Raw genomic sequence first — 16,794 nt, 5'->3', positions numbered from 1 at the left:
TCCTGGTTGCAGGCGCCCGGAAACCTCCTTCCTGTGGTTCACCTCCCCCTACAAAACCATGAAGTACATCCTGTGGCGGCGCTTCAAGTGGGTCTTTCTCATCGCCGTCGTGGTCTTCATCCTGCTGCTCTTCATCGGGATTTTCATCTACGCCTTCCCGGTACGATGTCGGCAGGGGCTGGAGAAACGCTGCCAGGCCCCCCAGACAGCTATTAGAACCAGCCCCCACGCCGTGGCTACGCTGGCATTTTACTTACCCATTTCCCACCACTGCCCTGCCGTCGGCACAACTCCCTCCATAGCCCTAGCGTGGGCATGCCCTTGTTATTTTAGCCACACCTCGTCATTTCAGAGCAGGGGTCGATGTCCTGGTAGCTACGCTGCAGGCACCTGGCCTGCTCTACCCGTATCTCCATTGCTAGTGCCAATGAGGCTGCCCCAGGGATAGGGATGGTGGGGGATTTCCAGGGTCTGTCTGTCTGGATTCTGCTGTGTGTCAAGTCATATGCCTTTCCTGTGCCTCAGTTTCCCCAATGTGTAGAATGGGGGTGGCGATTATACTAATCCCAGCCTTGTGGGGTAGGCGGTGAGGTTTCATTGATTTCCAACGTGCTCTGAGATCCTCAAGTGGAAGGCCATCCAGGGATGGAAAGCGCTGCTGCTGCCTTGAAGAGAAAGGCAGCTCCCGCCCCTCCCCGCATTGAGCAGTAGTGAAAGTATGTTCAAGTGTAATTGGTTAAAGATGCAGGGTAGTTTACAGGGATCCAAGCAGCCCAATCTCTCATTATCAGGGCTTGGAAGGAGTGTTCTGCTGACATAATGTATGGAACAGAGGGGAAAGGATCCCACCTCATTAATCAGCACAGTGGCTTTTTCTGCCTTGCGTTCAGTTCCATTTGCAAAACAAAATAAATAAATAACCAAACCTCCAGCCTTCCAGCTTGGCCTTGGGATGGGTTTCAAATCCTCCTGTTTTTAAAACACTGAAATAATTCATGCTGTGTTTTGGATCCCATTCCTCCCCTCCCCAGACTGATAGAAAAATGACCTACCTCTTTCTTTCCAGCACTTAACAAATTCTGTGCTGTGTACATCTATAAACCCCACCCCCCCCACACACTCTTTTGGGGTAATTTATAACTTTATCCAAGAGAGAGGCTGCATTTGCAGATTGCTTCGTGTGCAGCCATAAAGCAAAGTGCTCAATGTCTCCTAAGCACTGTAATCTCTTTCAAACCATTTGAGATCACGCACAATAGATTGTTCTGGTGGACAAAGATATGATGGGATTACAGCTCTGGAGTTCCTGGCTCTCAGCTCTAGACACGTCTCTTTACCTCCGGTTCCCCATCTTTACTAAAGGACAATAATACTTGCCTCGTCTGAGAAAGGATCAGTTACTTGCTAAATATTATTTAAAAAGACATAATCATACAAGTGCGAAGCACCGTCCCCTGCTAGACAGAATCAGAAATAGTCGGTTGTGTTTCATATGCCCTATACTGCAAGCAATTAATGAAGATTTTCCTTAGCTCAAGTAGCAGGGCTTGTTCTTTCTGAGCAGGAAGATCTCCCTTCTAGCCCTACTGTCTCCTTTAAGTTTCCAGTGGTTTAGGATTTGTTATGATATTATGGTACTAAAACTAAGTGGAGAGAAACAAAAATCCTTAGCTCTAAATATTGATTTACATTCATTATTGCTTGTGTTTTTCTCTGACTGTTCATAGCAAATTGTTGTTGTATTTCATTTCACTTTGGACAGGCTTAGTCATCTTTCTTGAAAGCTAGACTGTTTCATGGAATGTTTCTGTTTTCATTTATTTGAAATGGCTTCCCCCAGATTTTTGGGTCACCGGGTTGTCTATCCCACTCAAAGATTTAGTTCCTTTCCTGCTCTCTTAAATATCAACCTTTGGCACTAAAGCTAGAACAGTGGGGATGGTTTGTGTATTGGGGCTACCCGTAGGGTGATCAGATAGCAAGTGTGAAAAATCAGGACACTTTCTTCCAGAGGCGGGACATAGTTGCATATATAAGACAAAGCCCCTAATGCTGGGAAGGTCCTGATAATGTTGGGCTGTCTGGTCACTCTAGATACAGATCTTTGGCAAGAGTCACTGGTACAACTCAGAATGCGTACATTAAAGGACAACCCATTATATTATTATTTGGATTACAGTAGCCCATGGAGGCTGCAGCCAACAGCGGGGCCCAGTGTGCTAGGTGTGGCATATACAGACAGTAAGAGACGGTCCCTGATTCATATGTTCTCAGGCTGGGAGTCATGAGCAGGTGTCAGTGGGTTATGACTGTCTTTCCTTCCTATATTGGTAATGGAAGGATGGGGGAGGGTGTTCCAGGTAAATGGGAGGGGAAACTTGGGGAAGTCGCATTATGGAAAAGAGCCACTGATCTATACACACAACGGGTGGGAGAAGAAGATACAAGCTGAAAACGGAGACATGGAGAGCTAAAGGCCCCAGAGCAGCAGAGAGCTTAAGGATTTTCATAGAATCATAGAAATGTCGGACTGGAAGGGACCTTGGGAGGTCATCTAGTCCAGTTCCCTGGTGATGAGGCAGGATCAAATAAACCTAGACCATCCTTGATAGCTGTTTGTCCAACCTGTTCTTAAAAATCTCCAATGATGGGAATTCCACAACCTCGCTTAGAGGTAGAAAGTTTTCCCTAATATCTAATCTAAATCTCCCTTGTGGCAGATTAAGCCCATCACTTCTTGTCATGGACATGGAGAACAATTGATCACAGTTTTCTTTATAACTCCTTTGACATATTTGAAGACTATCAGGTCCCCCCTCAGTCTTCTTTTCTCAAGACTAAACTTGCCCATTTTTTTTAGCCTTTCCTCATAGATCAAGTTTTCTAAAACTTGAATCATTTCTGTTGCTCTTCTCTGGACTTTCTCCAGTTTGTCCACATCTTTCCTACACGGTGGCACTGTGAGGTAGTGTCCTCACAACCCCCAGTGCCCCCGTGTGTCAGGGTGCGATTCTGCAAGGGGCCCTTGTCTCTGGTGCCTCCTGCAGGCTGTCTGCCTCTCACCAGGTCTTCCATGGCTCAGCCGTCCAGCCAAGTCCCCAAAAGTTCAGTCCCCTTCCGGGTTAACAAAAAGGTCCAATTTGAATGTTCACTAAATATCCCAACACAAAAGAGCTTTTGACCTCCTTATGGGTTATTCCTTGTCCCGTCCTTTGGGGTCAGTCTTCAGCCACACCCTAGGCTAAACATTCCCTCCGTTGGGCTCGTACGCCCCTTCCTCAGGGCTGTTAGGGGAACTCAGGCCTACCCTCTACTATGGGTTCCAGCTCCAGTTAGGGCTGCTTCTTCTGGCATGCTGCTGTTTCCCTGGCCTGCTTCCTAACTCCAAGCCCCCTTGTGCAGCTTCCCCACAGCTTGGGTTTAACACAACCTCCCTTTGGTTCGCAGGCTTCTGGCTTCTCCCTAGAGCATCCTAGCTTCTCTTTCCTCTGCTGAACCAACCACTCTTCCCCCCCTCTTGGGCTGATCCTCTCCCTGTGGGTTTCTCTGCACAGGGAGGGACAATTGTGTAAGACTCAGGAAGTGATGATATAGTCTTCTTCACTGATACTGCAGTCTCACGGTCTAGGCTGGGAATCCCTGACAACTCCCTCCACTTGAGTACTGGGATGCTGAAAAACTGATATCCCCATTCTGTGCAAGGAGTTTGTTGCTGTGGTGGAGCTGGGATTGTGGTCTATGTCGTCCACAGTAGTGAACAGACCACCACAAATCTTTAGAAGACAGACAGCATTTCTCATCATCGTAGTGTTGGCATGCACTGTTTGCCATGCTGGGACAGATGGCCAACGCTCTGTCTTAGGCGATGGACAATCCACGTTTAAAGACGCTATCCGCTAACTCATTTTTTCGTGCCTGTGCATGAAATGTCAAACCAATGTCGATTGGTAAAGATCTTTCTCAAGTTGTGTTGTGGTACTTCACAGCGATGGATAGTGCTGTTCTACAGCAACAGGTGTGCCAACATACGTGTAGTTGGATGAATGGAAATTTGTTCTGAGTTTTAATGTTTGGACCATCCAATGTCATGGACATCAGTGCCAATAGTGACTCAGGTGCAGATCTTGTTTGGCATCATGGGTCAAACGATCCAGTAAACTGTGTTTCATTTGAAACATGTCCCTTCGAATAATTTTTGCTGTTGTCAGAGTCTTCCTCACATGCTTTTCAGAGGGTGTGTCCGATATCCTTGTTGAAGGCAAGGAGCACATCATGTCCTTTGTGTGCTTGGACACCTGGAATATGTGAGAGGATACAGGATTTTAGGTCAGTGCTGTGAATGCTCCCAGCCAGCCACCCACAGCTGTTCTAGTCTAGCGCTGTAGTGCCATGGGAGGTCTGCTAGTTTAAAGACCGGAGTCACCGCTTCATTCAGTCTGGGCTCTTCAGTGCATGCTGTCAGTTCAGCAAAGGCAATCCCGTGCAACATCATCTCTGTGCTGCTTTGCTCACTTTTCTTCTCCCTGACTTTGTTGTAGAGACACTCCAAACATCTTGCATGATACTTTGCCTCCTGGACCCCTAAGCCCCATGCACTTAGTTTCCCAAGCAAGCGGTGTTCTTGCAGCTGAGGTGCACGCTTGTGGACTCGATTATCCACACTGAGGGTAGAAGTGTCTTCTGGGGGCATGTTCATTTCTCAGATAAAGCACGCTTCTTTTGCTGGAGGTCCTTTGTGCTGGTCACTGAAACGTGTGTATTTCCTCGGCAGTTCGTCAGGGTGATCCACAGCTTTCTTGGTTCTTTTTTTCCCCCTCAGCCCTCCTACCGTGTGCTCATCACTAAACTTGCCCAGGTTATTTAGTGTCACAGGATGTTATCCAAGGAGGAATTGTCTTTCCATCGATGGGCCTATGAGTGTAGAGCTAGAGAGCCCTCCTGCCTTTGTACTATTCAGAACAGTGTTGTCAAAGGTCCCAGATCTTGAGGTGTGTGGAACCTGCTTCCATCTCCTTACCTGGGGTGCATCTCCACCAGAGACTCTGTGGGACTTGACAGTGCCGGAGCTAAGGCTTACCGTGAATAGAACATAAGAATATAAGAACATAAGAGTGGCCATACAGCGTCAGACCAAAGGTCCATCTAACCCAGTATCCCGTCTTCTGACTGCGCGTTGTGTGAAAAAATACTTCCTTTTGTTTGTTTTAAACTTGCTACCTATTAATTTCATTGGGTGACCCCTAGTTCTTGTGTTATGAGAAGGAATATTTACTTTCTCCACACCAGTCATGATTTTATAGACCACTATCATATTCCCCCTTAGTCACCTCTTTTCCAAGCTGAAAAGTCCCAGTCTTATTCATCTCTCCTCATACGGAAGCTGTTCCATACCCCTAATCATTTTTGTTGCCCTTTTCTGAATCTTTTCAAATTCCAATATATCTTTGAGATGGGGCGACCACATCCGCATGCAGTATTCAAGATGTGGGCGTACCATGGATTTATATGGAGGCGACATAGTATTTTCTGTCTTATTATCCATCCCTCTCTTAATGATTTCCAACATTCTGTTTGCTTTTTTGACTGCCGCTGCACATTGAGTGAATGTTTTCAGAGAACTATCCACAATGACTCCAAGATCTCTTTCTTGAGTGGTAACAGCTAATTTAGACCCCCATCATTTTAGATGTAGAGTTGGGATTATGTTTTCCAAAGTGCATTACTTTGCATTTATCAACATTGAATTTCATCTGCCATTTTGTTGCCCAGTCACCCAGTTTTCAGCGATCCTTTTGTAGCTCTTTGCAGTCTGCCTGGGACTTAGCTATCTTGAGTAGTTTTGTATCATCTGCAAATTTTGCACCCTCACTGTTTACCCCTTTTTCCAGATCATAGAATCATAGAAGATTAGGGTTGGAAGAGACCTCAGGAGGTCATCTAGTCCAACCCCCTGCTCAAAGCAGGACCAACACCAACGAAATCATCCCAGCCAGGGCTTTGTCAAATCATCCCAGCCAGGGCCTTAAAAACCTCTAAGGATGAAGATTCCACCACCTCCCTAGGTAACCCATTCCAGTACTTCACCACCCTTCTAGTGAAATAGTGTTTCCTAATATCCAACCTAGACCACTGCAACTTGAAACCATTGCTTCTTGTTCTGTCATCTGCTACCACTGAGAACAGCCGAGCTCCATCCTCTTTGGAACCCCCCTTCAGGTAGTTGAAGGCTGCTATCAGATCCCCTCTCACTCTTCTCTTCTTCAGACTAAACAAGCCCAGTTCCCGCAGCCTCTCCTCGTAAGTCATGTGCCCTAGCCCCCTAATCATTTTCGTTGCCCTCCGCTGGAGTCTCTCCAATTTGTTCACATCCCTTCTGTAGTGGGGGGACCAAAACTGGATGCAGTACTCCAGGTGTGGCCTCACCAGTGCCGAATAGAGGGGAATAATCACTTCCCTTGATCTGCTGGCAACGCTCCTACTAATACAGCCCAATATGCCGTTGGCCTTCTAAGCAACAAGGGCACACTGCTAACTCATATCCAGCTTCTCGTCCACTGTAATCCCCAGGTCCTTTTCTGCAGAACTGCTGCTTAGCCAGTCGGTCCCCAGCCTGTAGCGGGGCATGGGATTCTTTGTTCCTAAGTGCAGGACTCTGCACAGATCATTTATGAATATGTTGAATGTCCCTCCAGACCCCTGGGGGACACCACTATTTACCTCTCTCCATTCTGAAAACTGACCATTTATTCCTACCCTTTGTTTCCTATCTTTTAACCACTTACCAATCCATGATAGGACCTTCCCTCTTATCCCATGACAGCTTGAAGAGCCTTGAATTTCAGGCAGAAAGGAACCCGTCAAGAAACAGAAACAAACCAGCTGCCTCATGACTTGGCTCCCATGCCCAATGTAATAAAGCCAGCTTCTGGCAGCCATTGTCATCAGACATTCCAAGAGCAAATGGCCAATCCATAGGTCTAAGCCATGGGCTTTCTACAGTAGTAATTTGCCCTGGCATAGTTTCTGCCATCTGTGGCTCTTACAGTTTGATTCCGCACCCCCATTTAAGTCAAGGGGAGATTTACAGTTGATTTAATTGGGTGCATCCTCAGCTCATTGTAGAAATGTCAATGAATTTAGCTCCACAACTGAACTGTGAGCTTGGAGAGGTATTTTATCCATTGTACAGAGGAGAGAATTGAAAAGGCCCCAGATGAGCAGAGCACCTAAGGACTTAGGGGTGGATTTAAGCACATGTTTAGCCGATTCAGGGGCTAAGTGACTTTTCCAAAGTCACAAAGCAAGTCTGTGATAGATCTGAGGATAGAACAAAGATCTCCTCAGGCCTAACCTCAAGACTTACTCACAAGAATGTCCTTCTTCCCACCGAGGCTTTCTGCAAACAGCAGAAACAATATTTTTTGGCAATATTTTAAAAAAGAAAACCCTATTTGCACTTCCATTCCATGCTGTTTTGTGAATCCATTGCTTTTTTTTTCATTATTTTTTTGCCATATATCACATTTTCCCACGGAAATGTACCAAAATCCCAGTTTTGTGGGCTTTGCTACAGAAATGTTGAACTTTAGCCGATGATTGGAAATTGACATTTTTCAATTGACGATGAAACCATTTCCACTCGAAAAACATCCTGGTTTTGAGCAGAAAACTGCAAGGTTTGGCGGGTTGTCTCTAAAATTTGTCAGGTTTTGCAAAAATGGAAACAAAATATTGAAAAGCTGATAGTCTGAGGTTCCTGAATATAGTGGAGTCTATTCCACATAGCCGGATTACTTGACAGCCTGAACTAACTTTACTTATACAGTGGTTGCCACTTATAATCTTTACCATTACCTCTGCACATAAGGACTCTGATGGTGATGTTCCCTGGAAATTTCCTATCCTTCTATATACCCTCTACCTAGTCTGCCATCGGGGGCATCTTTAATCCGCAGGCTAACGCATAATAAAATCCAGTGGCTGGAAGCTGAAGTTAGAAAAATTCCAAAGGGATTTAAGATGCTATTTTTAACAGCAAGTGTAATTAACTACTGGAAAAACTTACCAAGAGCTGTGGTAAATTCATCATCTCTTGAACTCTCTAAATTGAGATTGAATGTCTTTCTAAAAGATATGCTCTAGTTCCACCACCAGTTGTCAGGCTCAATACCACTCACTTGGGGCCTGATCCAGTGTGCACTGAAGTCAATGGAAAGACCCCCTTTGACCTAAATGGGCTTTCCATTTGAGCTTGACTTAATAAGGAAGGATATTGCCTTCCACTATGCGCGTCCCTGGATGAAATTCTCTAGTCTTTGTTAGGCAGAAGGTCAGACTAGAGGCTCATAACAGTCCCTTCTGGCCTTCTGAATCTATGAAATGTAGGGAATCCCCCGGTAAAGTTATCTACCGGACAAAGTGCTTATTGTAAAGATTTTAGCGGCCACCAAAATACAAAAATGTAACGCTTCTTCCAACTGGATTCTGCTCTGTTTTTCACACAGCTGTTTACTCCTCTTTCAAGCCCTGTTTGTGCTATGCAAGCTCAGCTTTGCTTCCATTGCCATTAATTCTAATTACAGCTTGCTTTCTGCACTGATTGATAATCCTAGTTGGCTTTCAGCACTTCGTTAATAGAAATTCATAGCTGGACAGGAAACCTGCTCCCCTCCAGAATGGAACCAGTCAAATCATAAAAATAATACTGTTCTGGGGGGATAGACTCGGAAAGACAAATGGCGTGTAATTAATTAGAAAGTTCTAGTCCACTGGAGGCTTTTCTAATGACTTTTGGTAAGCAGCCCCAGTTTTGCTCTCCTGATTTATGGCATTATTAGCGACGCTCAATTGGCCAACAGCCTCCTAATCCGCTATGCGTTGTAATTTATCATGATGCCTTTGGTCAAACTTTACTTGTGCTTTTCAAAAGAGCTTGGTGGTAACGTGCTCTTAGTTTTTGTTTTTTAAAAACAACAGAGTGACTCCTTGCAGAGCAGGAGTGTTATAAGCAAGACACGAGAAATAATTCTTCTTCTCTACACCATGCCAATAAGGCCTCACCTGGAGTATTGTGTCCAGTTCTGGGCGCCATATTTTAGGAAAGATATGGACAATTCGGAGAAAGTCCACAGGAGAGCAAGAAAAACGATGAAAGGTCTAGAAAACATGACCTATGAGGGAAGATTGAAAAAAATGGGTTTGTTTAGTCTGGAGAAGAGAAGACTGAGGTGGACATGATAACAGTTTTCAAGTACATTAAAGGTTGTTACAAGGAGGAGTGATTTAGTTGGTGTTGGTCCTGCTTTGAGTAGGGGATTGGACTACACTAGATAACCTCCTGAGGTCTCTTCTAACCCTAATCTTCTATGATTCTAGGAGGGAGAAAAATTGTTCTCCTTAACCTCTGAGGATAGGACAAGAAGCAATGGGCTTAAATTGCAGCAAGGGCAGTTTAGGTTGGACATTAGAAAAAACATCCTAACTGTCAGGGTGGTTAAGCACTGGACAAAATTGCCTAGGGAGGTTGTGGAATCTCCATCACTGGAGATTTTTAAGAGCAGGTTAGACAAACACCTGTCAGGGATGATCTAGATAGTACTTAGTCCTGCCTTGAGTGCAGGGGACTGGAGTAGATGACCTCTCGAGGTCCCTTCCTGTCCTATGATTCTAAGATAGAACATCCTGTACCAATTACATTCAGTGTATTTGGAAGAAACTTCCAATTTGGCTGGGGGGCATGTGTGTGTGTGTGAATCAAAGCTAGTTTAAATATAGCTCTTTCCAAATGATATAAACATGCCTATTAACATATTTCTATTAGGTCTTGATTATCAGCCTTTAACCGGCATGTTACTACCATCTCCTTTTTAAAGGGGGGCATTCTGCCTACAGTAGAATGTGACATGACCTGGCTTTATTTTGTAGAGTGCCTTCTGTGCAATCTGTATCCCAAGACACTTTGCAGTATACAAAATTGCAAGGGTTCGCAGAAGGTGGTCGAAATCACAGAAAACAGTGATGGGACGATGTCGTATGGCGGTGTGCATTGCGGGGAATGCCACATTGCACCACGAGGCCAATAACAGAGGGGAAATGCGCTAAGAGGAACACACAAGGAAGTGAGAAGGGGAAGCTTTCAGCGGAGGTCGGAGCAATACAGGGAGTCTGTTCTAGAGGGCAAGATGTGCAGAGAAGAAGGTTCTTGCATCCATTGCAATGAGACTGGACAAGAGCACAGAGAGGGAGCAGGTGCTAAGGGGCCAGGGGGAATAGGAAGAGAAAGAGCGATTGGAGCAAGTCAGTGGAGGGTTTAAAAACTCAGTTGCAGCAAGGAGGCTGGTGGTGGGGCTGTTTGAGGACGGGGCTGATGGGAGGAGACAGGCAGCAGCACCGTGCGCACACTTGTCTGGGAAGAGGTGCGACTTTGGATATCTTAAAAATAAGATGGAAGAAGAAAACAGAATTGGAGAGTTACTACGATGGTTTAGTGACTAATGAGTACGGACACCTCTGCTCTCTACTGGATGGAATCAGAACCACTTGTCTGTGTATCATAGGCCCTGTACTGCTGCTAACCAGAGGCGAGTCCCTTTTAGCTCACATGTAATAGCCCTGTCTTTTAGCAGACTGAGGATGTGAGTTCTATATCGGTTTCTGCCATGAAGCCGGGACTGTGCAGCAATGTAAAGGAAGAACATTTTAACATATATGTGCCATTATATTGTATCTGCTTTATGTCCATTCTTCCCCCCCCACCCCCGTCATTTCCTTCCCTTCCTTAGAACTACGCTGCTATGAAACTGGTCAAACCTTTCAGCTGAACCGGCACTGGCGAGTGCCAGAGAGTCTAGTACATCCTGGGATACTGCACGGCACCGTTTGACATCAGTGACCACTCCTCGCCGGCCCGCGTTGCAGTACAGAGAAGGAAAAGAAACACATGCTCTCGGATGCTAGACTGTTGCCAAAAAGCAGCTATACCTTTGCAACGCTGAAGTATGCACCATACCGTTTCAGAAGCAGCGTGTAACCGATACCAGTTTGGAATAGTTCTTATTTTACCTTTGTTTTATATGCTGCATTCTGTAAAGCTTGAATATCAATGCACCACTGAGAAAGGGCCTTGTTTGGTAGGGCGTGGTTAGGCTGCGAGGCTTTGCGGAGACAGTGTGGGTGACTGATCATGCAGTCCTTAGCGAAGGAAATGTGGGCTAGTGGTCCGCATCATGGCCTACAAGCCAAGTGCTCTTGCGTTCCAGTCACACCTTTCTCGGGGGCCTTGCATACGTCTCTCTGCCTTAGTTTTGCCCTCTGTGCAATGTAGATGAGTTAGCTGGTCTATAAAGCATATCGAAGATGAAAAGCACTGTGTAGCCTAGGGCGAGTTATAATGCACCTATTGCTCTGCTGAAGTCAGTGGGGGTGATCTTTGCCTACATAGGGACTGCAGGCGCAGACTGTGACGAGGAATAGAATTAGAATCTAGAGCAACCAAATGCAAGGCAGGATTTGATTGTAATTACTGGAGCAAACCTCCCTCGCCCTTCAGCGGGGGTTCTGCTTGCAGGAGGGCTACAAGGATTGCTTTCTATAGCGCTCTTCATTTTCATACGCGTCCCCTAAACAGATACCCTCCTCATCACAGTGTGCAGACACATTAAAGAGAAACAGAGTGCATTCACACTGAAGCCAGACAGTGCAATGTTAGTTTCCCGTTCCCTCCCCTCCCCCGAAGAAACACGTCACTCCAAATGCAATGTTAAATTAAATGATGGCAACACTAATGAAATATACAACCTTACAATCAGTTTAATGCCCCTCAACTTCTAAATCAGGATTTGGGGATAAAAGGTAATAATTTAAAATGCACTTACTATCTAACCTGTGGAACTCACTGCCACATGATATTATTGAGGGAAATAGCCTAATGCGTTTTTTTCTTTTCTCTCTCTCTCTTTTTTAAAGGATTGGAGGCCAAATTCTATGGTTCCTAATCAGTCCAAATTCCCATTGAAATAAGTGGCCGTTGTGCCCGAGTAAGGATTGCAATATTTGGACTTGCATATTTCTCTGTATGAGAGCAGCATTTGCATTTCCTTTTGTTGCCCATCCTCAGACTTCAGGGCAAAATATGATCACTAGCTGGGATCAGGAACTAATTTTCCTCCTGGTATAGCTAGGTGGATTAAAAGGGTTTTGTATCTTTTTCTAAACCTTCTAGCCTTGGCCCACTCTTGGAGGCAGTATCCTAGACTAGATGGACCTGGTCTATTTAGGTTGTTGTTCTGTGTCCATTACCCTGGTAAGTGAGCACTTTCCAAAATAAGGACGTGAAAGGCAAAGACCAATGTCTCTTTCTGATAGGGTGACCAGACAGCAAGTGTGAAAAATCGGGACAGGGGGTGGGGGGTAATAGGAGCCTATATAAGAAAAAGATCCAAAAATCAGGACTGTCCCTATAAAATCGGGACATCTGGTCACTCTACTTTCTGATAAGGTTATTCCATTATTCCTATTGTCTGTGGGGTCAATCCTAGCCCCACTGAAATAAGTAGAAGCTTTCCCATTGACTCCACTGGGATGAGAGTTTGGTCCAGTTGGTCGGTTTCACTCAGTACCTGAACCCTCTATGTGTTATGCAAAGTGTGCAATGAAAGGTGACCCTGTGGTCCCCATCCAGCACGGTGCTTAAGCATGTGTTTAAATGGGAGCCCCGAAGAAGCACATGATTAAGTGCTTTGCTGGATCGAGAGGAGAAGAAACAAGCCCTAAATCCCTTATACAGTGTTATTAATTATTGTGATAACACCAGAGCATGCCAGTCCCTTTGCAATCACAAGGGCCAGCAGCCCCTGCCCTGAAGAACATACACAGCTCTGAAAAGAAATCACCAGGCTGGCTCAGATCAAGGATCCATCTATCCCAATATCACGTCTCCAACAGTGGCCAGCCCCAACTGCTTAGAAAAAGGTGCAAGAAACTCTGTCAAAGTCAACAAGGAATCCAGTGGCACCTTAAAGACTAACAGATCACTGGACTCCTTGTTGTTTTTGTGGATACAGACTAACCCGGCTACCCCTGATACTTGACATCTGTCAAAGTCAGTGATGGAATAGCCTGCTGATGGGGGAGTCTCTTCCTAACCATAAGAAGGGCCATACTGAGTCAGACTAAAGGTCCATCTAGCCCAGAATCCCGTCTTCCGACAGTGGCCAATTCCAGGTGCAGTTATATGGTTGCCATTCCGGTCCCCAAACAGCCCCCAGCCCCACTGACAGGCCTTTCAGGTCAGAAACTGCATCCATGTTTGTTTGTAGTCATCAGATGGCTGCGTTTTAGTCAAAGTTGGGTTAAACTAGAGTCCAGCCTTTCCCCATTAAGAAGATTGGGCTAAGAAAGAGAAGTGTATTGACAAACCCCTGTGTTATTTGCACCAGTATTTCATGTCCTTTTCACATCTGTGTTGGCTCCGTATGTTTTGCAAATGCACCTGTGCCTATGTGGGCGTCTCATTTATTCCTTCCTCCATACCCAGCCCGTGGCAACGTATTATGTTCTGTACCTTCCGCTGGCTGCCGGATCTTCTGACTCTGCACTGATTGCAAAGAGGCACCATCAGAGCTGCAGTTGGGAATCAGGCAGAAAATCCCACCTCCCTTTTCTTCTTGCATCGGCTTGCAGAGTCCATGAAATTCCTTATCGCAGCACACTGCTATCTAACCTCCAACCCTCTCAGAAAGAAAACCTCAGTGCCAGCAACCCAGCAAGGATAAACCACCCTGCCATAACAAACCAATGTGTGCAGCCAGATGCTTATTAGCAACCCTAAACCAACAACCACTCTGTGCACCCAGCGCTGACAAGCAACCCTACCATAGCAAACCCACATTTACAGCTCAACTCTCACAAGCCGTCTTGCATTAAGAAACCACTGTGTTTTCCCCAGCACTTACGAGCAACCCTACCATAACAAACCAGGGTGGCTGTTCAGTGGCGGCGAAAGAACATTAATAAAGGGTACTGATTTCAGAGTCCCGGGCATCTAAATATACCATTACATGGAACAAAAATACTTGGATGGTATTGCTTTAATTTCATCCCCATATAAAGAACAGGAGTACTTGTGGCACCTTAGAGACTAACAAATTTATCCCCATATAATACTCTCCACTTTCCCTAGTTCAAACCATAGGGCCAGATTTTCCTCTCAGAAGAGTTTGCTGCTCCCACAGACTTAACTGGGCAAAACGGGGCCCTAAATCGTGAAAGAGAAAGATCAAATGAACGTTAATTTCATGTCGCAGCACACGGAAGCACGTGCACTTGTCTGTCCACCTATTGCACTTCGTATTTTTGCTGCATCCCGTCCCATCACCAAAACAGATGAGAATTTAAGAGTCATGCATAGCGTCTCCTGGGTCACGCTGCTGTTCAATGCGGGTTGAAAGGGAGGGAGCCGGAATGTGTATGTATCACCTGTTATGCCTTAGATGCGATATTGCAGATTTCACTGTGGTTACAAATGAAACGCTATGAAACCTTCTGGTTCCCGGTGTGTTTTATTGTCCGAAGTGCACAGCCTGAGTGGGGTTATTGGTCCTTCCCCCGCCCTGCCCCCGACACGCACACAAAATGCAGCTGATATTTGATGCCCCTTCCGCGTCCTCGTTGCTCACTTCGGGGAGGCTACGTGCCAGGCTGCCGACGCGTGTGAACTGCACAGAGACAGCGTGTGGAGAGGGAGAGGAGACCGAGACGGGGTTGGAGGCAGGAGTGGCGATTGTCTAGGACAACCCCTCTGAACGCACAGTTGCCAGCAGCGGCGGCGTGGCTGGGGGAGGAGGCCGGGAGAGCAGATCTAGGACAACGTTACGTTGGAGAAGCTTGGCCTAGCTGATGCTCTGCAAACCCTGGCAGAGCCCAGGCTGGGGTGAGGAGCCAGGGGCTTTGTCACCAGGGGTAGAAGCCATTCAGGGCGGCCCCCGGAAATGGTTCACATGGTACACACAACTACCGCTTGCTCTCTATGGGGCCCGGCGTCACTCGGGTTTGGCCCGGAAGCTCCGTGTCATGACAGAGGCCGCTGAGCCAAACTTCGGTGAGAAGCGACCATTTGGTTTGTGGGCCCAGGGCAAATGGCTCCTTTTGCCTCCATGGGCAACCCGGCCCCTGCCAATGGCGTGCCCCGTGCAGAGCATGGGTACAGCTGCGGGCGCCAAGGGGTGGGGACGCCTGTGCCCACGGATCTCCCACCATGCAAGGCGTGGGGGCTGCATGCCTGCTCGCTTCCCCCTCCGTCAGCGGAGGCCCGGCCCTTGGGAGGGGCGAGGGAGCTGGGGGGTCGCTTCGAATGAGCCCAGTCCCATGAGGCACTGAATGGTGGGTCTGCCTCAGTTCCTCCTACCAGCGGTGTGTGCTGGATCTCACACACCTGCATGGGAACTTGGCCCTACTGACTTGCCTTACCGCTGAGTCTGATTTTTCCCCAGCATGCCTTCCTGGGGCCAGCCCTTTAAATGTGGCTGAGACAAGCAGCGGCAGCCCTAGTGTAGCTGCCCTGTGACGGCGGGGGGCTGCCTCTCTCATTCCCTTCCAGCGGGTGAGTAATCTCCGCTCTCTTTCCTGAGGCGATGACATATTCTGCCAGGAGGCTCAGAGAGCCAGCGCGAAACGTGTGTAGGGCCCAGCTCTGTAACACACCGTCCACGTGTTCATGGATAGCGGCAGTGCGGGCTAATGGATTGACAGCCCCTGGGTTCAATTCCCAGCTCGGCGCTGAGTGGCTGCAGGGCTGTGGGCGGGTCACGCCCCCTCTTGCCGTGCCTCGGTTTCCCCTCCCAAACCTTGTCCCTCTCATCTAGTTCCGTGGCAAGTTCTTTGGGACAGGCGCTGTTGCTTGCTTTGTGTCTGTACAGCGCCCGGCACAATGGGGCTTGGCACTCAGTTGGAGCCTCTAGCTGCTGCTGTGATACAGGTAAGAATAGTAACCCTTCATGGCGCGAGCACAAAATCAAGGGGCTGCCATGGGGCTCCACTCCAGGAGCTGCTCTACGGATCCAGTCGCAGGATCGGGGCCTTCACACATGAAATTGCGTAACGGCTTGCCTGCCCTGGCCGGGGCGGGAGATGTTATCCCCGCCATGTAATCGATGGGGAAACTGAGGCACGGAGCGGGCAAAGGGATGGCCTGAGTCTCACATGCTGCGGTTTGGAGTTCCAGGGCTGCGTCTGTGTCTGTCAAAGTTAATTACCAAATGTTCCTCTGCTTAAACCCTTTTGTGATGCTTGTTTTTATATTATTTCCTTGGTCTTTCACTCTCTGTCGTGGCTAATTGAAGGCTGGAGTTATGAAGTGCCTGGGTTCCCCTTCGGGGACGCCCTAACAGCCTGCCTTTGTGTTTGACACCCGGGTCAGCGCAGCCCTGCGAGCCGGAGGGCCTGGGAGATTAGATGCTGGCAGGCTGCCAGACCGCAAACAGGCTGAACTTTGTTAACCTCCGGCAGGCTCCTCTGTCTCCAATCGGGAGTTAAAAATCGAATCCAAGCAGGGCTTTTGGGTGGGGCGGTATTCCTTGCCGGCGCTCAGGTGCTCAGGAGAACGGGTTAACCCAGGCCGGTCGTTGCAATAAGACGATTTCAGCAGGGTGGTGTGTTAGAGGAGGGGATCTGCGTGCTGCAATGGCGGTCCATAAAACGCAGCTGGGACCCTGCCCCACCGGGGCTGCGTTTGTTGGTTTAACTCCAGCTAATGGGCTGCTGACAGACCGGAAACACACTGTGTAAGCTCCTGGTAGG

At 47.4% G+C, this 16,794-nt stretch overlaps 1 protein-coding gene across 1 annotated transcript in view; it reads left to right on the top strand.

The window, feature by feature from the left end:
- The window catches only part of DYSF (dysferlin), a 270,372-nt gene extending 257,372 nt beyond the window's left edge, over positions 1–13,000 (top strand). The window contains exons 54-55 of the mRNA XM_029913433.1: positions 13–160; positions 10,782–13,000. Of these exons, the coding sequence (XP_029769293.1) occupies positions 13–160; positions 10,782–10,820 (187 nt within the window). The 3' untranslated portion in view covers positions 10,821–13,000. The remainder of the gene's footprint in view (positions 1–12; positions 161–10,781) is intronic.
- The last annotated feature ends 3,794 nt before the right edge of the window (positions 13,001–16,794 follow it).

This window comes from Terrapene carolina, unplaced genomic scaffold (genome assembly GCF_002925995.2).
Source record: "Terrapene carolina triunguis isolate 2854851 unplaced genomic scaffold, T_m_triunguis-2.0 Scaffold633, whole genome shotgun sequence".
Classification (NCBI taxonomy): domain Eukaryota; kingdom Metazoa; phylum Chordata; order Testudines; family Emydidae; genus Terrapene; species Terrapene triunguis.
The sequence above is the reverse complement of the archived record's forward strand: the minus strand, read 5'-3'. Positions and strand labels throughout refer to the sequence as shown.